The sequence below is a fragment of the Peromyscus californicus genome, unplaced genomic scaffold (genome assembly GCF_007827085.1).
Source record: "Peromyscus californicus insignis strain IS unplaced genomic scaffold, ASM782708v3 Scaffold_9__1_contigs__length_137607984, whole genome shotgun sequence".
Taxonomy (NCBI): domain Eukaryota; kingdom Metazoa; phylum Chordata; class Mammalia; order Rodentia; family Cricetidae; genus Peromyscus; species Peromyscus californicus.
This window is the reverse complement of record NW_026294617.1, coordinates 99,705,013-99,731,586: the sequence shown is the minus strand read 5'-3', so window position 1 is coordinate 99,731,586 and position 26,574 is coordinate 99,705,013. Positions and strand designations below refer to the sequence as shown.

At 38.9% G+C, this 26,574-nt stretch overlaps 1 protein-coding gene across 4 annotated transcripts in view; it reads left to right on the top strand.

Annotated features, from left to right (window-relative positions):
• The window catches only part of Fnbp1l (formin binding protein 1 like), an 81,932-nt gene that overhangs the window by 20,294 nt on the left and 35,064 nt on the right, over positions 1–26,574 (top strand). For all 4 annotated transcript variants that reach the window (XM_052729993.1, XM_052729992.1, XM_052729991.1 and 1 more), the window contains exon 2: positions 9,553–9,668. In XM_052729993.1, the coding sequence (XP_052585953.1) occupies positions 9,553–9,668 (116 nt within the window). The remainder of the gene's footprint in view (positions 1–9,552; positions 9,669–26,574) is intronic.

Genomic DNA, 26,574 nt, shown 5'->3' with positions numbered 1-26,574 from the left:
AAAACACAAAATGTGTATTGAGTTTGCTAGAAGATAAAAAAACCCAAATCTCGCATGTGATTGAAGTATTTCAGTCTGACTTCTAATATTGTAACTACTAGTATTGCACACATTCCATAGATATTAGCCAGTACAATTAAATTTATGATTATTTGATTAACAGTGCTCTTTTTCAGTGTTTTTTATGTCTAATGCCAAGCTCAGCATTCTTTGCTTTGATGAATTAAATGAATTAATAATAGATCCCAGTGCCAAGTTCTATGTTAAATGCTTTATTTATATTTGATCTTTTCCCATTAAAACCATGTAGATGTGGAATCTGAAGTTCAGAGATCAAGAATAGATTTATAACTGGACTAAGTGGGAGATTTGGGGGGTAGAAGATACAGATACATAATTGGCATTCTGACCCTTGTATTACTCCATTTCAACATCAACTACTTTCCTCCTGGCCTCTTAGTTGTACCTTGCTTAACCAGCTTCTTGCTTTCCCTGGAATAAACCAAGTATGTGTGAGCGTGTAGAAACTAAATGTTTTAACAGCTGAACTTGAGACTGCTCAAAGTTGCCAGGTAAGCAAAAGACAGGGAGTGCAGACAGCTAATCCAGAGAGGCAGGCCGAAGAAACCACACAGGTGTTGGAGGTAAAAAGTGTCGGAACGTCAGTAGCATGGGGCAGGAGCTTGACACAGCTCCGTGCTACAACCAGCACCAGTTCGAGGAGTTCTTTGAAGAGACCTCTGCTCAGATGAAGCTAGGGTTCTTGACTTTGCTGCAAAAAAGAATTTTGGGATGAGCTAGTATGAAAAGAGTGGAGTTTATTAGGAAGAGATTAATGTGTTTAAGCAGGAAGGAGTATTAAAAAGAGAAGCGTTCAGAGAAAAGATAAGACACCCCCAACTGTGAGTGTGGGAGTCACAAGAGATAGTGAATCTTAAAGTGTCTTAGCAGAAGCCATAGCTGTTTTGGTGGCTTTCAAGCTACATTTCAAAAGGCCTCTAATGCTAAGCTCCTCCCACCTTTGATAAGTAAATTCCAGGACTGTTCTGGAGGTGCACTGGATAGGATTTCTGGGTCACAGAAGACTGCATAAGGGACTAAGACTTTTACGGGAAATGTAGTTTCTTGTGGAATTCGTGTGTGTGTGTGTGTGTGTGTGTGTGTGTGTGTACACGTGTGTGTGTGTGTGTGTACACGTGTGTGTACTTACCCTTTAACATTACTCATGGCTAAATATCTGTATATAAAAGGAGTATTGTGTCTCTATAAGTAATCTTCCCACAGAGCATGTTAATTTTGCTAACTTCCCATCTTTTTATCCCAAAGAATAGAAATCTTTGATTGTTCTCTTTTTTAGTGAAATAGGAAGTAAAGTTGTTAACTACAAGTGGAATGGGTAGGAGATGGTTTAAATTTAATGTAAGAGAATAAGGTATGAGCTAGTTGGATAGGATAATGGGATAGTGAATGGGCTCAAGTAGCATTAAAGAACCCTTAGTTTAGTAGACAGAAATTTCAGTTTGACCAGTTAACGTGATTCTTGTCTTTACCTTTCTACGGTAGCATGAGGAAGGGTTGATTAAAAGCTGAATATAAGATCAGTGTTAACATTTGACAGTGGCAAGGACAATGAGCAATAATTTGCAAGGAGTGATTATAATGATGGCTTATGGAACCCAACGTGTGTAAAAGATGGAAGTGAAGAAGCAGGGAATAAAAGATAATAATGTGTTAGTACTAGTCTCTGTGGGGTCAATTGCTGGACTAGGGTTTTGAGGGAAATAGAGATAGGACAAGACATCTGAATGAGATTCTTGAATTTCCATGTAGGTGTGGAGGAGGGTCATGCTGTAGTACTGTTAACTACAATAGAAATAACCATAAGAATGGGTATCTGAAAAAAAAAAAAAAGCCAGGCGGTGGTGGCACACGCCTTTAATCCGGGCACTCAGAAGGCAGAGACAGGCGGATCTCTGTGTGAGTTCGAGGCCAGCCTGGTCTACAAAGCGAGTTCTAGGAAAGGCGCAAAGCTACACAGAGAAACCCTGTCTCGGAAAACCAAAATAAATAAATAAATAAATAAATAAAAAGAAAGAAAGAATGGGTATCTGAGGTAGGTAGAGTCTAGTCAGTGTTAGAGAAGCTACAAAGGAAATTGTGGTAGGGATAGTTTGTACTGAAATTGAAGTCACTGTGAGCTTAACTTAGAATTGAGTTGAAAAATTTAAGTTTAAAGATGCCCGAGTTGTCCAGATGTACAACTTCTAATTCTACCTTAGAGAAACATCAAATAATTAAATTGTTATACAAAAGTACATTATTGTTCAGTTTTCTTTGTGTGTAGATGCTATTGATTGACTCTGAGGCATAATTGATTTCTTAGATTCTGCAGTCCATAGGAGTTAGAGGAGGAAAGTCAGTCATGTTAGGTATTTGAAATGCCTTTAGTAGTAGTTTGGTATTCAGAAGTGCTGGAGGAACTCTGGCAGGCAAACCAGAGCCATAAAGTAAGTCTAAACTAGGACAGCAGAGTCATTATTCAGCTTTTCAGTTAAAAAGTCTTCTTTAAATGGTGGTGTCCCTTGGTACTTTACCAGAGTACTTTATTAGGACTTCATTTGGATGCAGCAAGGCTGTACCAAAGCAATTATAGAAACAAGAATTGCATATTTAAAAGTGACTTGAAAAACCTTGTAACGTTTTGTGATAGTTGTTTTATACTGAATTATATTTAAGGTATCTAGATGAAAGTAATTTGAATAGATATATTTATGAGCTAGCACATATTATAGTAGATTATTGGAGCAACAAACGTAATTTGAGTTAATAGTGTGGGACATTTAAGTTGATGCTGATTCTAGCTTAGAATATTTTCCTTATTCTGAGGTAAATAGAGTAAACTAACTTGAAATATTTTACAAAATTAAAAAGAAATGTCTAAAAGAATCAGAAGAGCTGTCTTGAATTTAATATGAGAAAAGATTCATTTAGGGCACACCACTAATCAGGAGGATTCATTTCACAGAAACTGGTATGTATGAATGAATGTGTTTGAAAGGAAGAGAGAATGATTAAGGCAGGGAACAGAGAAATTGACTCGATAATCTGGAGTGAGAGACATGCCAAAGAGACAAGAACCAGGGAGCGAGGATGTGCTGCCTGCTTTGATAATGCAGTAGTTCAAACTTTTTTTGGTATTTATTTACATGTGTATGTGTGTGTGTGGGTGGGCATGAGAATGCCACAGCTTCCTATGGAAGTCAAAAGACAGCTTGCCAAAGTCAGTCCTCTCCTTCCATCACATGGACTCCGGGGACCAAACACAGGCTGTCAGGTTTGGTGTCAAAGCCCCTTGATCTGCAGAGCCAGCTCCCCGCCCAGTATTCTGATTCTTATTTCTAACTTGTAGATGTCTTCAGAGTGGCTTCATCCGTCCCGTGTTTTAGGTTGTAGATGTCTTCAGAGTGGCTTCATCCGTCCCGTGTTTTAGGTTGTCTCTGTCTTTCCCCTAGTGTTTTTGCCACGTTAGAGTAGGAAGTGTGTGATCTTATATCAAAATGAGATGTCTGGGACCACTGTGTCCTAATAAATGTGAGTATTTAACCTTAACCAAATAATAATGTCTTGTAGTAGAAAGAAAATGAGATTTAGAGTGAAAATACTAGGTGAATTTCTCAATTTCAGAAACTTGCTGTCCACATTTATAAAATGTCATATTTGAAAAGACTTTGTAACAGTGACATCTAATAATATATGCAAAGGCTTTGTAAATTCCAAAGCAGTATGCAAGCAATGATTATTCAACCAGCAGTTAAGTGCCTTTCATGTGCCAAAGTTTCAGATGAAGTCCATTTTGTCATCTCTTCTGGATTTAGCATTTGTTTTTGAATTTCATAAGTATATAAATTATAAAAAATTAAATTATTTGATTGAAGACTATTATATAACAGCAAGTAATATTCTTTGTGATCTAATGTTTTTGAATTTAGAATAACTAAACCAAATTTGTAATTGATACTTTGTTTCTGCAAAATTGACCTGTGAGCTGGATTTAGTAGGGCATGCTTATCCAACTGTGGGAATGCTGAGGCAGGAGGATTGTGAGATCCAGTTTCCAACATCTGTCAGTCAGTCAGCCAACCAGTATATTTTTTGGTTCTGCTTAATGTTGATTCAAGTAAAATCATTAGTAAAATTAAAGAATTAAAATGAGCATTTATTTATCAAATATTTTAGTTTTTCAAGTAAGTATACTGTTGTTTGGTGGCCTGGTATTCCCTATATACTTGAGGCTGGCCTTGAACTCATTGCAATTGTTCTGTATTATCTTCCCTAGTTCTAGGATTATAGGTTTTATTTCTTGATATATTGCAATTAATGTGTCTGTTTGAAGACCAAGATATTACTACTCAGTGCATTGTGCAAAATTTAACATAAAAGTAAATAATTCTATTTGCATTTTAAATATATTAACTGTTTTTTTATAATGATTTTCAGCTTGTAGATTTTGTTTGAGATAGAATAAAACCTATAAAATATTTTATAGCATGGTAGAATGTTTCTATCTTAAGACTTGACCTCCACTGGTTTTCCTCCCAACTCTGATCATCTTCTTGCTCCCAGTGGTTATCCCGCAAAGTCTGTCTCCCTCACACCAGCCTGACTTGTTACTTACCTTCATGCTGCTCTTTCACTTTTGTTTTGTTTAATAAGTTGACATTTATTTAGGACCTGTTTAATTTAAAAATATAGTAAACCCTTAGTCAAAGTATATTTAATGTAATTATTGCATTTTTAAGTTTTCTACTTGTTAATTGTCTAGTATTTTTGTCTCTCTTTTGATTGTTCTGTGTTTTTGAGATAGGGTCTTCCTGTTTAGTACAGGCAGATCTTGAACTCACTATGTAGCTGGTCTTGAACTCTTGATCTTCCTTTAGTCTCCAGGTCCAACTCTCCAATACCAATACTGAGTATTTACATTAACAATTAGAAGTTGTGTGGTTAAGACTATAGCTCAGTTGGCAGGTGCTTGCTTAGCGCCATGAAGCCCTGAACTCAGTCCTCATGGGCATGGCTACAGCACTATAATCTCTTGAGTGGAAACGGGAGGTTAGCAATTCAAAGTCATCCTCAACTACATAGTGAGTTTGAGGCTTACCTGAGCTATATGTGACTCTGTCTTAAAACAAACTAATTAGAATTGTATACATATATAAGATTTTTGTCAAAAACTTAAGAAATGTGGGCTAGATGGCTCAGTAGTTAACAGTATTTTCCATTCTCAGCACACATCGGGAGGCTCACAACTGCCTGTAACTCAGTTCCAGGGGATTCGATGCTTCTGGACTCTCTGGGAACCTGTACTCACATGCACATGCACGCGCGCGCGCGCTCATACACACACACACACACACACACACACACACACACACACACACCCTAATTAAAAATGCAAAAATAACTGGGCATGGTGGCGCACACCTTTAATCCCAACACAGGAGGCAGAGGCCAGGGATCTCTGAGTTCGAGGCTAGCCTGGTCTACAAAGTGAGTTTCAGGACAGCCAGGGATATACAGAGAAACCCTGTCTTGGGAAAAAAAAAAAAAAAAAGGCAAACAAACACAAAAACACACAAAATAAATCTTACAAACTGTAAAACCTTGTGAAAAGGTATTATATTTTAAAAGATTCTATAGCTTGTAACTTAACTATTAATAATAAAATTTAACCATGTTGTCTCAATAGCTACTTGAGTTTTAAAACTTTAATTTTTTAACTTTTAAAATGATGAACAACTCAAAATATTTTTTTGAAAGCCAGTGTGTCTGAGATTTAGGTGAGATCAGGCAGGTTCCGGGGTAGCATGGCCAAGAGCAAAGCTAATACATAAAAAAGCCCAAGACTCTAGCTGGTGAAACTACAGTGTGAATGCCTTTGACTATTAGAGAAAATAAAATAGCATATACTTTAAAAACAGTTTTGTTTGTTTGTTGAGACAAGGTCTCGGGATATGTTCCTGGACTGGGTTTGAACTCACTGTCTATCCTAGGCTGGCCTCAGTCAGAATTGATTCTCCTGTATCAGCCTTCTGAGTGCTGGAAAAACTCAATAACTTTTCAGCAGGGGAATAATGACTTAATACAGAGCCGACAAGCATAGTTCATTATTTAAAGTAGGAATCTTAAGAAAAGAGCGTGCAAGATGATCTGCTAAGCAGAAAACCCTAGAATTCTTATATTATCTACAATTCTACTAGGGTAAACACGAGTTGACACTGATGTCTTGGATTTAAAGAGATACTAGGTTAAATTTAATACATTGAGCATAAGCAGACATTAAGAAATGGCCAAGCTAATGTTTGTCATCTTACTGTATTTTGAGGAAAAACTAGTTTTTATTTTTAATGAAGAAAAGACCTCATAAGTTTGAGGGCTTACCACAGTAGGACTGACCACACCTTAGGTGCTGTGTGTAAGTCCTGGGCCTCTAGGACTTCCGAATGACTTGACTGTGGTCACCTGTATTCCTCTGACCTTCTCCTCAGGGTTCATAATCTGCTGGAAGGGCTCACAGAACTCAGAACACTTAACGGTTCCTTGATGATGATGATGATGCAGATAAACAGCCATATGAAAAGGCACATAAGATGAGGTCCAGAAAGGCTACTGTGGCAGGCACATGGCTATGTTCACCAACCTAGAAAGCTCTCTAAACACATCATTTAGGATTTTTATGGAAGTTCCATGACATAAGCATCATTGATTAAGTCATTGGTTATTGAAATCACTACCTATCCCCTTTTCTCCTAAGAACACTGAAAGTTTCAACCCTACATTAACAGGATTCCGTTGGTAAACAACCTCCAACTCCAAGTCACCTCATTAGCAGGGAAATCAAGTGTAGTTCAAAGGGGACTATGAGATCTCACACACATCTCACTGGGAAGGAAAAAGAGTTGCCTTACTTGAAGATCAACAAAGAAGCCTGTCTCTGTCACTCAGGGAAATCTAAAGGTTTTAGAAGCTGTATATGCCAAGAACAAGGACACAGACCCAGTATTTCTTGCTTGCTCTTGTAGTACGGATACTGATATGTAGTAACGGCACATAGCAACAACATGGCAACAAGCTAAGTACTTTAGAAGCTGCATAGAAAACACCTCTGAAAATCCCTGGGCCCAAGTGGTTCTTCTGCCTCTGCCTTCAAAGTAGCTGCCCTGAGAGGAATGTTTTTGTTTGTTTGTTTTTCAAGACAGGGTTTCTCTGTGTAGCTTTGCACCTTTCCTGGAACTCACTCTGAGCCCAGGCTGGTCTTGAACTCACAGAGAACTGTCTGCCTCTGCCTTCCTAGTGCTGGGATTAAAGGCGTGTACCATCGATATCCGCCTTTTTTTTTTTTTTCAACAACAATAATAAAATGCACCCCAGTGTTGTCATACAGTTGATCACGCAGTTTGATTAAAGTATAGATAGTTCTAGTATTTCTCAGCTTATAGTGCCTGTTAGTTCTGTTTCAATATACAAGTATACTTAGAACCACTTTTTTTGTGTGTGAGCCATTAAAGAAAAGATTTGTTGAACATTTATTCTCAGTAATAAACAATGTTCTTTGAAAAAACTGTGTTAGCTACCAGTAAAGTAGTATGTTGACTGGAGTTTTGCCATTCTGTCACTAGTCCTGTGCTTTGACTAGAATTTTAAAAGGGAAGTTGAAATAAGGTTGAAATTTATTCACTTTGTTATTTATAGGTAAGGAGAAAATGAACGAGAGGAGTCCATAGAACATTGAGATATATTGTTATAGTTAATCCTACAAAAATAATACTTTTATAGTGTATGGAAGATAAACTGTTTACAGTGTTCCCAAGAAGAATTGGGAGGGACCCTTGAAAATGTGTTTCTCATAAACTCATTGTTTATCTCTTGGATGCTTTAAAGACGGTACCCTTTTAAATAAGTGGCTGTCAGTTATATGCTCACATAATATGTAATTTTGAAAATTTTGTATCTTTAAAAGATAAAGGGAAGGTTTAATGGTTAGTGATTAGTTGCTTTTTCAAAGCAGTCTGAATTATGGAGAAAGTATTTTGATAATGAATGTTTGGAAATGCACCTATCACTTATCTATGTCACCTACAAGTACTGTATCTTTTATTGGCAACAAATCTGTCAAAAGACAAACTTTAAAAGTTAAAGATTATAATTGACCTGATTTGCAGGTCTGTATCTGGGCAACACTTGATTCCGTAAAACCCAAGGCGTGTGCTGGTCCTGAAGACAGAAGGATGAGAAAGAAAGCAGAGCCAGCAAAAGGCAGTTGCAGGTTTAAATGTTACTTTCCTGGTGGAAGTTGCTAAAGATGTTGTGCATGTTAGAACTGGCCTGCAGAGGGCTTGGTTATTACTATCTGTCTCTGTTTCTCCCTCTCGTGAATTCTCAGGCCAGATGGGTAACTTAGTTTGGGCCTGGTGAGCAGAGACCTTCAGCACGAGTAAACCCAGTTTGGTTTGATCTCTTAGGACTTAGTAGAGGAGCTCAGGCCAAAACAATGACTGCCAAGTTCTGTTTGTTTCAGTGTGAGTAAAGTTTTCGTCAGTGTTCTCCAGGAAAACAGAACCAACAGGACACATGCATGTATGTTTACAAAGAAAGGTTTTTTTGTTTTGTTTTGTTTTTGTTTTTGCTTTTTATTTACTTTATTAACTTTAACTTTTCCTATGATGATGTGTAAAATTCTACTACTTACAGAACTTGGACTACATGGGCAATTAGGTACCGGGAGCACAAGACTCTTGATAGTGAGAATAAGATAGTTTCACGGTAGTGGATCAGCAAAGTACAACAGAAAGGAAAAGAATGCAAACTACCTTCCTGAGCTCATAGAAAGTGACAGAAGTCAAGGTGTGAGGAGAAATTTACCCATGTGCTCATGATTAGGGAGCTCCCGTGTAAGAATGCCCGGTAGTTCCTCAGCACAGCCCCATGAATATGTCCCCATCTTTCATCTGTTTATTAAGTATGGCCCACTGGAAGTTAGGAGCAAACGGTGAGCTTGCCCATTATTTCCTGTAGCCTGATGGCTTTATCCCCCCAAACTAGTCTCATTTCTTCGGCTTCCTGAGCCTGTCTTTACAGTTGTTTCCCCTGCTTCCTCCTTCCAGTTGTAGACACAGGGTGCGTTTGCCGTTACTATGGTCTTAGAGATGTGCTGCTTCATTTGATGAGCCCAGGCTAGCCCTCTGTGCTTGAGGTAGTAGGGAGTGATAACTGCACTCTAGAGAGATTTCTTTTAAATAATTGATTGGCTTATGTGGTTGTGGAGGCTTGGCAAGACCAAAAGCTGCAAAGGATAGTCCAGGAAAAGCTACAGTTGCAGACCAAAGGTGGTCCCCCTAGCATTTGTCCTTCTGATTTAGGAAAAGGTGGGTGGAGCTAGGGGTTTCCTTTTACACTTTATACTTAATTACTTCTCTGTACAAATATCAAACTGGTTAACATATTTGTGGATACAATTTCAAGCTTGTTCAACCTGTTCTTGCTTTCCTTTTCTAGGATCAGTTCGATAGCTTAGATAAGCATACACAATGGGGAATTGACTTCTTGGAAAGATATGCTAAGTTTGTTAAAGAGAGGATTGAAATTGAGCAGAACTATGCAAAACAATTGAGGTAAGTTGATTTATTTTTCACTTTTTAGAAATGAAGTTATGTGTTTAAGCATCTTAATATTTTAATATTGTACAGATTACACCTTGTGTTTTTGATCCAAATTGGTTTGAATTAGAGAACTAATGGTTAATTGAACTCATGGGGAATATTGACTAACTGGCTCATAAGTCACTTTGATTGCACGAAGACATTTAACACCCTTAAATCTCAGAGCAAAGGGAGACCCTGTCTAAGCAGCCAGAGTCTGCTGTCTTCCTTAGTCTCTCTCCACCTTCAAGCCTCTGAATAAAATGATTCGGTGACTAAACACACAAGACCTGGGGTATTCAGTGTTTTACACTTTCAATCTTCCCTGATATTTAATTTTTAGAAGTCTCTAATGCACTGAACTTGAGTGTAGACTATTATTTTAAGCTGTGTTACTTTTGTTTATGTTGCATTTGTTTAACTCTGTGAAGCTGTGTTACTGTGCTATCTAACACACCTGATGGTCTAATAAAGAACAGCCAATAGCAAGGCAGGAGAAAGGATAGGAGGGGCTGGCAGGTAGAGAGAATATGTAGAAGAAGAAATCTGGGAGGATAAAAAGAAGGAGCAAGAAAAGGAGGGAGGACATCAGGGGCCAGCCACCCAGCTACACAGCCAGCCGTGGAGTAAGAAACAAAATAAGGTTGCAGAAGTAAGAAAAAGGTCCAGAGGCAAAAGGTAGCTGGGGTAATTTACACTTAGGAAAAGCTGACAAGAAACAAGCCAAGCTAAGGCCGGGCATTTATAAGTAAGAATAAGCCTCCTTGTATGATTTATTTGGGAGCCAGTTGGTGGGCCCCCAAAAAGAGCAAAAACAAGCAATACTTGAGAATTATACTTAGTGCTGAGCTGAGCTTCTATGTTAAAATATTTATTGGCAAAATACTTACAGGGGAGTTTTTAAATCTTAAATTTGGTGGAATTAATCTTAAGATTTAGTTCAAATAGCACAGTTATTGTTTATCACAGTTTTACAAGTAGTCTTGCTGGAACTTGATAAAAGTAAGGCTTGAAGTTTGAAGACCATCCTATAAAAGTTTTAGCTAAGAGTTAGGGTGCTTCAGAGGACAAAATTCCAACTTAAATAGGCCCACGTGATTGAAAAATCCAGGTATATTTCCACTCAGGGGTGAAATAAGCTGCTCCTTGTCGTAGTTCTATTTTTCCTTGTTTCTGTTGTGTGTAAATTCCATTCAGCTTCCTCCTTTCTACTCCCTCGCCTCTGGATTTATCATTTCATACTGTGCATCTTAGCCACTCTTCTCTGTTACACCCTTGAGAGAGGGGGAAAGGGAAGAACAGAGAGGGGGAAAGGGAAGAACAGAGAGAGGGAAAGGGAAGAACAGAGAGGGGGAAAGGGAAGAAGAGAGGGGGAAAGGGAAGAACAGAGAGGGGGAAAGGGAAGAACAGAGAGGGAGAAAGGGAAGAACAGAGAGGGGGAAAGGGAAGAACAGAGAGGGGGAAAGGGAAGAACAGAGAGGGGGAAAGGGAAGAACAGAGAGGGGGAAAGGAAGAACAGAGAGGGGGAAAGGAAGAACAGAGAGGGGGAAAGGGAAGAACAGAGAGGGGGAAAGGGAAGAACAGAGAGGGGGAAAGGAAGAACAGAGAGGGGGAAAGGAAGAACAGAGAGGGGGAAAGGGAAGAACAGAGAGAGGAAAGGGAAGAACAGAGAGAGAGGAAAGGGAAGAACAGAGAGGGGGAAAGGGAAGAACAGAGAGGGGGAAAGGGAAGAACAGAGAGGGGGAAAGGGAAGAGCAGAGAGGGGGAAAGGGAAGAACAGAGAGAGAGGAAAGGGAAGAACAGAGAGAGAGGAAAGGGAAGAACAGAGAGGGGGAAAGGGAAGAACAGAGAGGGGGAAAGGAAGAACAGAGAGGGGGAAAGGAAGAACAGAGAGGGGGAAAGGAAGAACAGAGAGGGGGAAAGGGAAGAACAGAGAGGGGGAAAGGGAAGAACAGAGACGGGGAAAGGGAAGAACAGAGAGAGAGGAAAGGGAAGAGCAGAGAGGGGGAAAGGAAGAACAGAGAGGGGGAAAGGAAGAACAGAGAGGGGGAAAGGAAGAACAGAGAGAGAGGAAAGGGAAGAACAGAGAGAGGGAAAGGGAAGAACAGAGAGAGAGGAAAGGGAAGAGCAGAGAGGGGGAAAGGAAGAACAGAGAGGGGGAAAGGAAGAACAGAGAGGGGGAAAGGGAAGAGCAGAGAGGGGGAAAGGGAAGAACAGAGAGGGGGAAAGGGAAGAACAGAGAGAGAGGAAAGGGAAGAACAGAGAGAGAGGAAAGGGAAGAACAGAGAGAGAGGAAAGGGAAGAACAGAGAGAGGGAAAGGAAGAACAGAGAGGGGGAAAGGAAGAACAGAGAGGGGGAAAGGGAAGAGCAGAGAGGGGGAAAGGAAGAACAGAGAGAGGAAAGGGAAGAACAGAGAGGGGGAAAGGGAAGAGCAGAGAGGGGGAAAGGGAAGAACAGAGAGAGAGGAAAGGGAAGAACAGAGAGGGGGAAAGGAAGAACAGAGAGGGGGAAAGGAAGAACAGAGAGGGGGAAAGGGAAGAGCAGAGAGGGGGAAAGGAAGAACAGAGAGAGGAAAGGGAAGAACAGAGAGGGGGAAAGGGAAGAGCAGAGAGGGGGAAAGGGAAGAACAGAGAGAGAGGAAAGGGAAGAACAGAGAGGGGGAAAGGAAGAACAGAGAGAGGAAAGGGAAGAACAGAGAGGGGGAAAGGGAAGAGCAGAGAGGGGGAAAGGAAGAACAGAGAGGGGGAAAGGGAAGAACAGAGAGAGAGGAAAGGGAAGAACAGAGAGGGGGAAAGGGAAGAACAGAGAGGGGGAAAGGAAGAACAGAGAGAGGAAAGGGAAGAACAGAGAGGGGGAATGGAAGAACAGAGAGGGGGAAAGGGAAGAACAGAGAGAGGGGGGAATGGAAGAACAGAGAGGCAGAAGGAAGAACAGAGAGAGGGGAAATGGAAGAACAGAGGGGCAGAAGGAAGAGCAGAGAGGGGGAAATGGAAGAACAGAGGGGCAGAAGGAAGAGCAGAGAGAGGGGAAATGGAAGAACAGAGAGAGGGAAAATGGAAGAACAGAGAGGGGGAATGGAAGAACAGAGAGGGGGAAAGGGAAGAACAGAGACGGGGAAAGGGAAGAACAGAGAGAGAGGAAAGGGAAGAACAGAGAGAGGGGGGAATGGAAGAACAGAGAGGCAGAAGGAAGAACAGAGAGAGGGGAAATGGAAGAACAGAGGGGCAGAAGGAAGAGCAGAGAGGGGGAAATGGAAGAACAGAGGGGCAGAAGGAAGAGCAGAGAGAGGGGAAATGGAAGAACAGAGAGAGGGAAAATGGAAGAACAGAGAGAGGGGAAATGGAAGAACAGAGAGAGGGAAAATGGAAGAACAGAGAGAGGGGAAATGGAAGAACAGAGAGAGGAAAAATGGAAGAACAGAGAGAGGGGAAATGGAAGAACAGAGAGGCAGAAGGAAGAGCAGAGAGGGGAAATGGAAGAACAGAGGGGCAGAAGGAAGAGCAGAGAGAGGGGAAATGGAAGAACAGAGAGAGGGAAAATGGAAGAACAGAGAGAGGGGGGAATGGAAGAACAGAGGGGCAGGAGGAAGAGCAGAGGTCTCTCTACACCGTTTGTTTGTTTTAATGTTTTTCAAGACAGACTTGCACTCTGTAGCTCTGGCTGTCCTTGAACTCACAGAGATCTGTCTGCCTCTGCCTCACAAGTACTGGGATTAAAGGTGTGCGTCACCACACTTCCACCTTATTTTTTCTAGTTATTCTAGTAAGATCTTTGTCATTTTGACTTGGGTTAGGTTTTATGCTTATTTTGTGTAATTTATTGAAATGATAATACTGAATTGACTTATAGTTAATGGTAGAAGAAAGATAGCTAATGATAGTAGACCCAGAAAGAGGAGAAAATATTTGGGTTAGTCAGTTATATCCTTGTGGTCAACTCACTGGGTGTGGGATGACAGAAGTCTAGTATAATGAGTGAATGATTTGCAAAACTTTTTTTTTTTAACTATTATGATATTTATGAAAACATTGACATTGTACCAGTTTCCTGATCTGTTCCCTTCTGGTTTTTCTTAAGGCTCTTTTCATATAAGAATACAAATAGGGAACCTGTCAGTATTTTAGTAATAACAGTGATGATAACTTATCTGTTCAAAATTGTGATCTGGGATTCTTACACATAAAGGACCTCTGAGAGGTTAACATGAAAAGTTTACTCATGTACAAATTAAAAAATGTCTGCCATCTAATTATTAAAAAGTACATTTATTTTATTTTATTATGTTTATGGGTGTGTAGATGTAACCAACCGTCTTATTAAATAAGAAACACAAAGCCAATACAAAGATGAAAGCCAAGAGGTCAGAGCAATAGCTAAGAGCTAAAAACCTTACCCTTCCTGTCGCTGTTGCTGTACCTCTCCGAAAGAGAGCTATTTCCTGTGTCTGTCTTTTTTTTATAGTTTCTGTTCTGCCTTCTCATTGGTTGTAAACCCAACCACATGACCTCCTAGTCACTGCCTGTCTGTACAGACCTCCAGGTCTTCTGTGGTTGGTATTGAGATTAAAGGCGTGTGTCTCCAATGCTGGCTGTATCCTTGACCACACAGAGATCTACCTGGCTCTGCCTCCCAAGTGCTGGGATTAAAGGCGTGCACCACCACCACCACCACCCCCCAGCTTCTGCCATGGCTTGCTATTAGCTCTGACCCCCCCAGGCAACTTTATTTATTAACATACAAATAAAATCACATTTCAGTACAAATAAAATATCACCATATGGGTGTTTTGCCTACATTTATATCTCTGCACCATGTGTGTGCCTGGTGCCCAGGGAAAACAGAAAAGGGTGTTAGATCTCCTGGAACTGAGATTACACATGGTTGTCAGTGCCATGTTGGTGCTGGGAGCTGAAGTTGGTTCTCTGAAGAGGAGCCAGAGCTCTTAACCACTGAGCACAGTCTACAGCTCTTTTGTCTAATTTTGAATTTGTACTCAATTCTAGCAAATAAAAATTTACAGTTTCAAGCTTCCAATACAAATGAAGTGAAGACATACACAAAATGACAAAATGATAAAAGGTTAAAAACAAACCAGATGAAATAATAGGAACAACCAGTTCACTGCTGAGGCCCCCAAGAATGTTACCACTGTGTTACAATACAACAACAAAATGAAAATGGATAGTAATGTGCCTAGGTCCTCAGGAAAAAGGTTAATCACTTTTTTTCTCCAAGAAGATAGGGTGTTTGACAAGGTCCCTTAAAATATAGTGAATGTCATTTAATTCAGCATTTTAATTTCTAAACTATTTTGTAGAAAACACACATAAACATGTATGCACAAAATTATTTATTGCAGAAAAATAGGATTCCCTTCTAGAAATACCTACCAACATATGAATGATGAAAAATACTGTTGTGTATAACCAGTCTAGACAACCAGCTTATTTCAGACTGTTCATATTCAGTCCATCAGTACAAGCAGCAGGTTGCAGAGCTCACTAGTAGATCCTGCTGCTTGTTTGAATTTGTATGGATAATTAGGTAAAAATTTGTGAAGTCTGTATCCTGAAGAGCTCTAGGATTTGAGGTGTTCCTAGTTGTTGCTCTTGTGGACAAGGGAAGGGAGGTGTTTTTACTTTGTGTTATTTTCAATGACTGTACTAGATTGATAATTTAAAACTCTAAGCAAAGTGATGGTACACTTGGAAAGAGTACTGTTACAAATTGTAAAATAAAAACCTGATAATTTATAAGATAACCTTAAGCACTCTAGACTATCTAATTATCCAGGATAACTCCTAGATCTCAGAGAGTTATGGTGGAGGACTGACTTACCTAATCAAGTTGCAGGCTTGTTTGCTGCTGTTCTGAGACTGGTAGTGAACTCTGGTTTCACTTGCAAGGGAGGCTGGGTATTAGTACTTTATTGAAGGAAGGTGGCTGGAGCTCAGAATTATTTATGAAAAAACTCTAATTTTATAGGGAGAAATGGATTTGCCATGTCTACCTTGTGTGAGAATTTGCCTCTTTAAAGGAATGTCACACACTTAAGGAATTTGGCATATTTCCATCCTAAGGGTGGCTCTCAGTAGCACAGTTATTTTATTAGATAATGTTGAGGTGTTTGGGTAAAGATTTGGGAGGAGCCATGTTTAATTTGAAGCAGGCTATTCCTTTCTGTGTGGAGATTTGCCGCTTTGGATGAATGACTGGTAAATGATTGAATTGTCAGGTGCTGTTTGTAGTGTGTTTTTTGTTCAAAAAAGGGAAGAGGCTTGTCTTGTTTATTTCCTTTTCTTTTAGCTACCTCCTCCTAGTTTTGTTATAGAGGTTGATTTCATGTTTAGAAGGAGAATGCTGCTCAATGAGGTACTCTGTTCGTTTGTAATAACTGTATTCAGGTTGTTAAATATCCCCCTTCTATTCCCCAGTAGGGACAGGGAGCAGAGTCTTGATCCAACTCACCATCCTTCCTATCAGAGCCTCCAAAGTGCTGGGTTTCAGTCTTGTGTCATTATGTCTGCTCCAGTTCAAATACACTGCAAAACTAAACATTTTAAGACTTTGATACCAAGGCATCCTGTGTCCACCTCCCGTTATTCCTTTTTTAAATTCTTCTTTTCTGTGTGTGTGTGTGTGTGTGTGTATTTTTTTTTTTTTTTTTTAAAGTCTCAGTGTAACCCTGGCTGTCCTGGAACTCACTGTGCAGACCAAGCTGGCCTCCAATTCAAATTTGTTCACCTCCGGTTCTGGAGTATTGGGATTAACAGAGTATACCACCTCGATCCTCTGCTCATGTGTTTTGATAGTTTAGGAGGTTTAACTGTATTTTGGTGTTGGATATTGATTGATTTGGGGGATTGGTTCAAATATAAGTATAGAAAATAAAGTTTCTAATCAAAGACAATTGATGTCCGTTGTTTTGTTTTGTTTTTTCTGAGACAGGGTTTCTCTGTGTAGCTTTAGAGTCTATCCTGGAACTTGCTTTGTAGATCAGACTGGCCTTGAACTCACAGAGATCTGCTTGCCTTTGTCTCCCGAGTGCTGGGATTAAAGGCATACCCGTTTTGAATGATGCTAAATGATGGTTACAGAGCACTTAGTTTACTGTTTTGTATTTACAGAGACAACCAACTGAAATCAGTCTGTGTGTGTGTGTGTGTGTGTGTGTGTGTGTGTGTGTGTGTGTGTGTGTCTATGTGTCTGTGTGTCTGTGTGTGTGTGTCTGTGTGCTTGCAGGATCAAATGCAATGCCTTATGCTTGTTATGTGGACACTTTGCCACCAAGTTGATCTCCAGTCCAATAGTTATTTTAATAAACTTGTATATGTATATGACAGGGATTAATTAAAACTTCTAAGTATAAAAGAGAATCTGTATATGCACGATAAATATATATTATTTTCTCTTCTAGTAAAAATAATTGCAGTATTATGTTCTGTCCCAGAAGTATGGCTGTGTAAAATTATATCCTCCATCCTCCACACTAGAATACCCAAATGTGATAGTGTAGGATACTAGGAGCAAACTCTAAAAAGCTAGTTTTCTCTTAGAGCAGAAATCTCTTTGACTTACTTTTTAATCAGAGACGGTATTCTGTGCATTTGTATTCCCATGTCAAGCTAGATAATTTAGCTAAGTACACATTGCATGAATGAATAAATAAACACTATTTCCATCTAACTTAGACTCTTATGACCTTTGATGGTGCACTGCTCTCTACCTGTACTGGAGTTTGATATCATGTACATCACTGTTTTAAGGTTATTATTTTATGTAACATGTTTCTAGGGTAAGCTTACATACTTTACATTCCTTTATCAGAATCTGCCATTAGCATGCCACTTGTTTTAAACTGAGAAGAACCCAGAGAGCCCATTTTTGTACTGACTTTCTAAAAGTAAAAACGAATTTTATTTTTTTGGTCTGATGTTGTTTAACTTGTGACTGCTTTATTGCCCTGTAGGCTTTCCCCCTTCCTTTTTAGAGAAGGTCTTGCTGTGTAGCCCAGGGAGATTCCCAGGGTGTGTCAGCATGCCCAGCTATATTTACAGTGCCTGTATGGAAGTGATGTGGTGGAAACCCAGCAGTTACTGTTAATCTCCTGCCGCCCCAGTACATATCTCTACCTGAATTGAATCAGAGTGATTGTATTACTTAAATAATTTCTGCTTCTTAGTTCTAGAATATAATCTCTACACTAAAATATAAAATCCACAAAGGGAGGGTTTGTTTGTTCTGTTTTGTTTTTTCCTGGTTCCTAGAACAGTGCTTGGCAAGAACAAGCAGTATTTTAAAAGTATATTTACTTAATCCTTACTGTAGCACTTAATATGTCAGCGCTATTTTCCATGCTACTTAATTAACACATTTTCCTTTAAAAATAATTGAAATTTCAGTACTATTTTACAGAGTGGGAATTGAAGATAGGAAGGTTAAGGTAGAACTAGTTGTATTTATCTGTTGCTGAACGTGGGCTCTTGGAATTGCATTATATTGCATTTCACCATTAAGAGATTTACTAATTCTCTATGGATCCCCCTACCCCATAGCCAGTGCATAGTACATCTTTATGTTTGTAAAGACTTCGCTGCATACATTAGTAACTTATTCCCAAACTAAGTAACATACCCTTTCCAACTAACTGATCCATGTAAATATAACATAGTAACAATCGTAGACATTTGATGAAAATATAAATTAGATATCCTAGATGATGGCACATGCCTTTAATCTGTGGGGCAGAGGCAGGTAGATCATTGTGAATCCCAGGCCATCCAGGTCTGCATAATGAGACCTGTTTCAAAGAGGAAGACAAGTTATATAATTTATAAATTTAGTTTTAGCTGTGTATTTTTCCATAAAGTTAAGGTAAAAGGAGTTAACAGTTTAGATGTTCTTCCTTTTAAGAAAATATTTTTCTCTTTAATGAAGCTACATAAAAACCAGCAGCATTTCAAGAAGCCCAATTGTGTGAGGGACAGATTTGGGGTGCTTCCATTACTTGAGGTTTTAAACCTCATTTAGAGAGTGATCTTTTTTTATTATGAAGATTTGAGTAAATATTGTTTACTTTTGTTTCTGTAACCTGTTATAAATTACAGATGGTGTATTACTTTAGTTTTCTCTGATTTCCCCCGATATTCTCTTCAGTTCTGTTAACTATTTTCTTTTGATGCTTTATCAGAAGAAGTACAGTCCTTGGGGAACTTTTCTTAAATGTGTCACTGCATCTTGATGTGTGTATTGGACCTCATTAGCTATCGTTAGTACAGCTGGCTTTGTTTTGCTTTCTCGTTGTCATTGCCCTCTGTTCCCGTTCTTGTGTTTTTGTGTGTCTTGGAGCTCTAGTTAATCTTCCTTCTTCCTGGTATACCTAAGAGATGGCTGTTCAATTTAATTGCTAGCCAGTTACTAAGCTAGTTTGATTTATAACAGCTGGATTGTGTTATTTTTTAGTGTGATGAAACTGCTGTCCATTTTATGTTCACAAGAGTTTGATGACATCTGTGTTTTTAGCACTTACAGAGTACCTGCCTTAGAGTAGGCTTCTGCCTCCATTTTTTGTGGGATGATTCAGTAAACTGTCACTTTTCTACTAAAGTCATGCATAACCATTTCCATAAGAACTGTAAGGCATATTCCCGACTATTATATGAAAATGTTTTCTTAGATTTTATGATCTAAACAGAACTTACATGTAAAGCCGAAAACCTTTTAAGAGAGAAAATAAGTTCAAACCTGTTGGGTTGAATGTCTTCAGGGTGGAATTCTCACTCTTTAAGGACCTCATTGCTTAAACATTAAACTGAAAAAATAGTTTGGTTGTTCATAATATCAGTTGTGTATACTTTATTCAGCCCTTCACCCTTTCTGATAATCAACCCAGGGCCTCGTGTCTGTTAAATAGGTACTCAAGCAATGAGCCTAATAGCTCCCGTTTGGTTGGTCTTTTGAATCTAACATTTAAAAGGAAAACAAATGATCAAATTTCTTAGCAGAATTTATCTGACAAACATAATACTTAAGTCTGTGGTGTCAGTTTGCTCCTCCGTCTCAATTGAACAGATAAGTTTTTTTTTCTTTTCTATTTTAAACATACTTGAAAAATATTCTTCTGAAAGATCTAGTTTCCTAAAAAGCCTCATTGTTACACTTATCACACAAGAGTAATGACACATTGCTAACATTCCTTGAGTATAGACTGGAGTTGATGTACTAACGTGTAGCTCACATTCGTCTGTATTTTGTGTATAGTCTTGACATGTTGAAAATAAAAACAGGAAAACTAGGGGCTGGTGTGTAAAAAAATATGGGAAGACCATTTGTGTACCTTTGTATCTTGGAGCTTGTTTGATTTTTTTTTTCCCCTTTCCCTGGGTTTTTCAGACATCAATATTTAAAGTTTCTAATTTCTTTCTGTCCCCTGTCTACTCAGCATCTGGTATGGGTATAAAAATTGAGACTGAAAGTGTGCATTATATCCAGATGTTCCAGTATTATGAGTTATGAGTGGGGTCATAACCCCCTACTGTGAAATTATACACATCATAATTATGTGTATAATTTTTTTACTTCAAAAAATTAGTTGAGCCGGGCGGTTGGTGGCGCACGCCTTTAATCCCAGCACTCGGGAGGCAGAGCCAGGCGAATCTCTGTGAGTTCGAGGCCAGCCTGGTCTCCAAAGCGAGTTCCAGGAAAGGCGCAAAGCTACACAGAGAAACCCTGTCTCGAAAAACCAAAAAAAAAAAAAAAAAAAAAAAAAAAATTAGTTGATTGAGAGTTTCATATTCATCCCTTCCCCAAGTCTTCCCAGATCTACCTCCTACTTCCCTGTCCATACAGCTTTGTGCCTTTTTTCCCCCCTCTTAAATCCTGTAAGATCAATTTATGCTGCCCAAGTATTCACAGATGTGTGATATTCCACTGAGTGTTGTTGACTTACTGCTAGAGGCTACACTTTTGAGAAAACTGTTTTTCCTTCCCTCAAAAGCCAACAGTTGCCAGTGGCTCCACACCCAGCAGTAGGATTGTATGCCCAACTCCCCTGTCTGCCGGGATTTGGACTGGCTTGGGCTTGCACAAGTTCTGTAATGCTGTCCCAGCCACTGTGAGTTCATCTGTGCAGCTTCCCTGCTGTATTCAGAAGACATTGTTTTTCCTTGTTGTCATCAACTGCCTTAGCTGTGAGTGTGTGAATATGTATGTATACAGTCTATATGTTCCCCCTTAAAGGCTAAGCGTTCTGTAGTCTATTATTCCTTGGCCAGTTTTGAGTCTTTATGTTAATCACTATTGCAGATAGGAGCTTCACAGATGAAAATTAAGAGATGTAATTGATCTGTAAGTATAACAATAAATCATTAGGAGTTTGTTTAATACTGTGTCCGTTTAGCAACATAAAGGCCTATGAACTATCTAGCAATAGGTTCTTATCTAGATGATGGTGCCAGGTTTAAGTTTCATCTTATGGAGTGGGACCTAAATCCAGTCAGAAATTGGTGGGTTACTCCCATGATGTTTATGCCACTATTGCACCAGTGGGCCTATCTTTATTTGTTAGTCTCTAGTGTCTGGTAATAGAAATGTATTGGAATTTTGATGGGATTGTATTAAATCTTTAAAATACTGGTAGGATGGCCATTTTCATAATACTAATCCTGCCAATCCACGATCATAACTCTTTCCATCTTCAGTTTATTTTTTCAGTGTCTGAAAGTTTTCATTGTACAAGTCTTTCATGTCTTTGGTTAGATATATTCCAATGAACGAACACATACACACACACACACACACACACACACACACACACACACACACACACAGAGGCAATTGTGAATGACATTGTTTCCTTGATTTCTTTCTCACTATGTTTGTCATTTGTGTATATAAAGGCTACTGAGTTTGTGTGTTAATTTTATATCTTGCTGCTTTCCTGAGTGTAATTATTAGGAATTTTCTGGCATAGTCTTTATGGTCTTTTAACATAGAATCATATTATCTGTAAGTAATAAGACTTTTGCTTCTTCTTTTCCTACTATCTCCACTTGTCTTACTGTTCTAACCCATTACTATGTTGAAAAGGAGTTGAGAGAGTGGACATCCTTGTCTTATTCCTAATTTATTGGAAATGCTTTGAGTTTTCTCCATTTTGGATGATGTTGACTGTGGGTTCCTTGTATATTGCCTTTATTATGTTTAGATATCCCCTACATCCCTGTTCTCCCCAGTACTTTTATTATGGATGGATGTTGGATTTTGTCAAAGGCTTTTTCTACAACTAATGAGATGATTCTGTGGTTTTTCTTCCATAATCTTATTTATGTGATTATTTTTGTCAATTTACATTCTTGAATTCTGCTCCCAAGTATTTTGAGAATTTTTGTGTCTATGTTCAAAAATATGGGCCTGCAAATTGCTTTTTCCTCCATTTTTTTTTTTTTTTGTTGTTGTTCTTTGGTTATGGTTATCAGAATACTGGCTTTGTAAAGGAATTTGGAAATGTTCCTTCCTTTTCTATTTTGTGGAATAGCTTCAGGAATATTGGTGTTCATTTTTCATTAAAGATCTGGTAGACATGTGCAATTGAATCCATATGGCCTCTGCCACTTGCCTAAGGAACATGTGTCTGGTCTGCCTTTTTGTGCCCCTTCCTGTACACCTCCTTCTGGTAGAGAGTCCCAACTAGAGCTGGAAACCCTTCCTCCCCTGCCACACATGCTTGTCCTCATCCCTAGCAGGAAAGTCAAACTCCCCACTTCAGTTCCACCTGTGGTAGTTTGAATGAGAATGGCTTCCATGGTCTCATGTGTTTAAATACTTGGTCTCTAGTTAGTGGAACTGTTTGAGAAGGATAAGGAGATGTGGCCCTGTTGGAAGACGTATGTTACTAGGAACCCACCTTTGAGATTTCAAAAGATCCAGGCCATTCCCAGTCTTTGTCTCTTTTTCCTATTTGTGGATCAACATGTAAGCTCTCACTCAATGCTCCCTGCATTTTTTTTTTGACCATTACTTGAACTCTGGTCCTCTGAAACCCTGAGCTCCAGATTAAATGCTTTCTTTTATAAGTTGACTTGGTTATGGTGCTTTATCACGGAAGTGGCAGAGTAACTAAGATACCACTGATTCTCAATTTGTCTACCTGGTCCGTTTTCTGGGCAGATACCAGACTTTCTATGCCAACTATACTGATCCTCTTTGCAAGGATCCCCTTTCTCCAGGGAGGATCAGTAATCCACACCAGCACTCAACCCAGCCCTGCAACCTGCCTAAGGACTTCCTTCCATTTTCCCTTCTCAAAAAAACCCTTTAGGGATCCCAGACTAATAGCACCAATTTTACCAAAGTCCACTGCCCGTGGAAGAGTCATAAATACTTCCCCAAGACTCCTGAAGATTGAAAATGAGGATCCTCTTAGCTCTCTACAGGTCTCTTCCTGGGCTTAGAAACTTCATATAACCAAACCTGAGCCTGAACTACTACTCCTGAAATCCTATTTGAATATCAACACTGAATTGCCCAGAGATAGAACCCTAAACCCCATACAACTGGCGAACCACTTGACAAATTGGAGTAATAGGAAAAAAGAGTTTCAGACACGCAGTCAACAAAAGAGAGACAAGACTTCTATCCAAAAGACAGAACCAACAACTTCAACTTCAATAGGTCCTACTGCAAATATACAAACAGGAGTAACCAAAACAAGTGTCCCCCAGCAGTTAGTACTCCACAGTAATGTTCCCTAAGAAAAGTGACTTAGATGAGATGATGTATAAGACAGGGACTTCAGAGTAGCAATAATAAACATTATCAAAAAACTCTAAAGAGATTATAAAATTCCAGAATGCCAACCCCCAAAACACAATTGAATGACATAGTGGAAATAATTCAAGATATGAAAACAGAATTTAATGAAGAGATAGAATCTTGAAATGAAAGCCAAAATGAAATCTTAAAATGAAAAAAATCAGGAATTTAAACAAAAAGAATCAGAGGAAAGTCCATAGTGTTAGCATTTTTTTCTACAAGTTTAAAATTTCTATTATAGCAAAACATAAGTTCTGGAAAAGTACACACCAGCTTCTTTAAGAGTACTCGTGTCTAGTGAGAGGAACTGGAAAGGAACTCAAGTTTATGTTAAAATGGGTGAAGTGGAAGAAAAAACATTGGGTCTTGAGAACAGTGTAGTGGAATTGGACCACTTGGTCAGAGAAAATGTCAAATTCAGGAAAACCCAAGAAGGGAACATACTGGAACTCTGGAACACCATAAAAAAGACCAAACCTAGGAATAATAGTTACAGGAGAAGAGACCCAGATCAAAGATACAGAAAATATTTTCAACAAAATCATAGAAGAAAACATCCCCAATCTAAAGCAAGAGCTGCTTATCAAGGTGCACGAGGCTGTAGAACACCAAATAGGACCAGAAAAGAAAACATGGATAAAATACACATGGACATGGACACACACAGGTAAAGTACCACTATATATCACATTTATTATACTTCTATACTATATTATATATATAATAGTTTGTGTTTCCATAAACTTTTGGTCTATAGTATCTTATCAAAACATGTCCTCCATACAGACTGGCAACTTAGAGAATCTGTGGACCTTTGAGAGAGAAACATTCTGAAATATAAAGGCAGATTTTTCTTGAGATTTGCTTAAAGTATTTTTTTAGTTTAGAAACAGCTTGAATATTTTACACTTAACATGTGTAAGACAAGTAAGTCAGTTTAAGATTTATTTGAGCTAATAAGCATTTTCAATATGAAAAGCTGAATTTATGAACTTAGTAACCATTTTCTCCTTTGCTAACCTCAGGCATTCTTAGAAGACAGCTGAAATTAACTTTGAGGGAATCAACCATTTTGAATGTTTCATTTAATAGTTTTTAACATGTGAAAACAGTGTATGATCATTCTAACACAATTAAATTTGAGTCTTTTTTTCTAGTTCCTCTCACTAGATGTCTCAGGGTTACTATTGCTGTGATGAAACACCATGAACCAAAGCAGCTTGGGGACAAAAGGGTTTATGGGCCTATGCTTCCATATCGCTGTTCATCATGGAGGGAAGTCCAGACAGGAACTCAAACAGAGTAGGATCCTGGAGGCAGGAGCTAGTGCAGAATCCATGGAGAAGTACTTGTTCCACATAGCTTGCTTGCTCAACCTGCTTTCCCAGGACCACCAGCCCAGGGGTGGCTCCACCTACAGTTGGCTGAGCCCTTCACCATCAATCGCTAAGTAAGAAAATGCTGTATGGACTTGCCTACAGCCTGATCTTATGGAGTCATTTTCTCAATTGAGGGTCCCTCCTCTACAGTGACTCTAGTTTTTGTCAAGTTGACATAAAACAACCCAGTACACTGGATAGGAGTATTCATAAAAAGTTGATGTATGTTTTTCCAGAGCTTATATTTTGCTACAATGGGAATTTTAGTTTGGTGTAAAATGCTAGCACTGTGGACTTTGCTGTAGTTTTCCCATAGCAGAATTGACTTGAGTCCATTGTGACTTGTGTATAGTATCTGAGGTCTTCTTCTTGTTTTCTTATCTGTTCTCTTTCCTCAGTAATTAGATTTCAGATTAGTGGTATTTTGCTATGTTTCAACTATGTAAAAACTTTGGAGGTTAACCTGTTAGATTCATTTCAAGTGTTAGAAGCTCAGCTTAGATTGGGTTATCAAAGGAACAAACTGACTGGGTCATGTGACTGGATTATCTGTTGATCTAATTACACAGAGAAGTGTTTAGTAGAATAGTTAGGTCTGTTGCACGCTTCAGATATCTAGTGTCTACCTCCCTAGTAATGGGATTTCGGGTGTGCCTTGGTGCACACAGCTGCTTCTACATGAGAGCTTGAGATAGAACTCTGGTCGCCATGCTTCACAGCAAGCACGTCAGGATCTGCCATCTCAGCCCTATACTTTTAGAACATTGTTATCATCACACAAATCAATTTTGTACCCATCCCCAGTAATTTCATCCTTTTCCTGGTTTGGGCAACTACTAATCTATTTTTGTCTCTCGATTTGCTTATTCTACTTAGCTCCTAGATCTGTCATCACTTCCTCAGATCTTCCCTTTTTGGGTTCTCTTTCAGAATGACTGTAGGTTTTACATAGTTACTAGTTTGATAGTTATGACTCTTCTTTTTCTACCATTCTAATACCTGGAATAATAAGTAGTACTTAATAGTTTTGCTGGTATTTAGGTGAACCGTGAAATTAATCTAGGCCCTATAATGAGTTTGGACTGTGTTTCTAGTACTTAACCATTGGTTAAGAGTAGTTAGTGTTTATTAATATGACTTGGGTTTTTTTTCTATGTTCCTCATTTGTCCTTTCTACCCCAGTACGCATCATGCTCTGGTTCATTTTTGATGTGCCAGCAAGATAGAGCCCTCTTTGAGTTCTTCATGAATTTCTTTTCTTGCTTCCTGCTCTTTGCTCATTATACTTTCTCTGTTAGAATTCCCCCCAAGGCTTTCCAGCTTCCTAATTCCTATTTACCTCTTTAGTCAAAATCAGAGAATTGGAAATTTTAGCCTCTCCTCTTTTCAGAAAGCTCTTCCAAGAGCTAACTAGTCTCTTCATGTGATATTGCTTAGAAATATCTATATTTTATAGGTATAGATCAATAATCTTACCTGTTAAAATGTTAGTGCATATACCTGTATAGTTACTTAGAAATTGTGTGTATGTGTTGTGTGTGTAAAATATGGTGATGGTTAGTTTCAGTTGTCAACTTGACACAATCTAGAATTACCTGGGAAGTGAGTCTCAATTAGAGGTCGTTTAGATCCGGTTGGCCTGTGGGCATGTCTGTGCGAGGTTGTCTTGGTTACATTAATTTAGGCA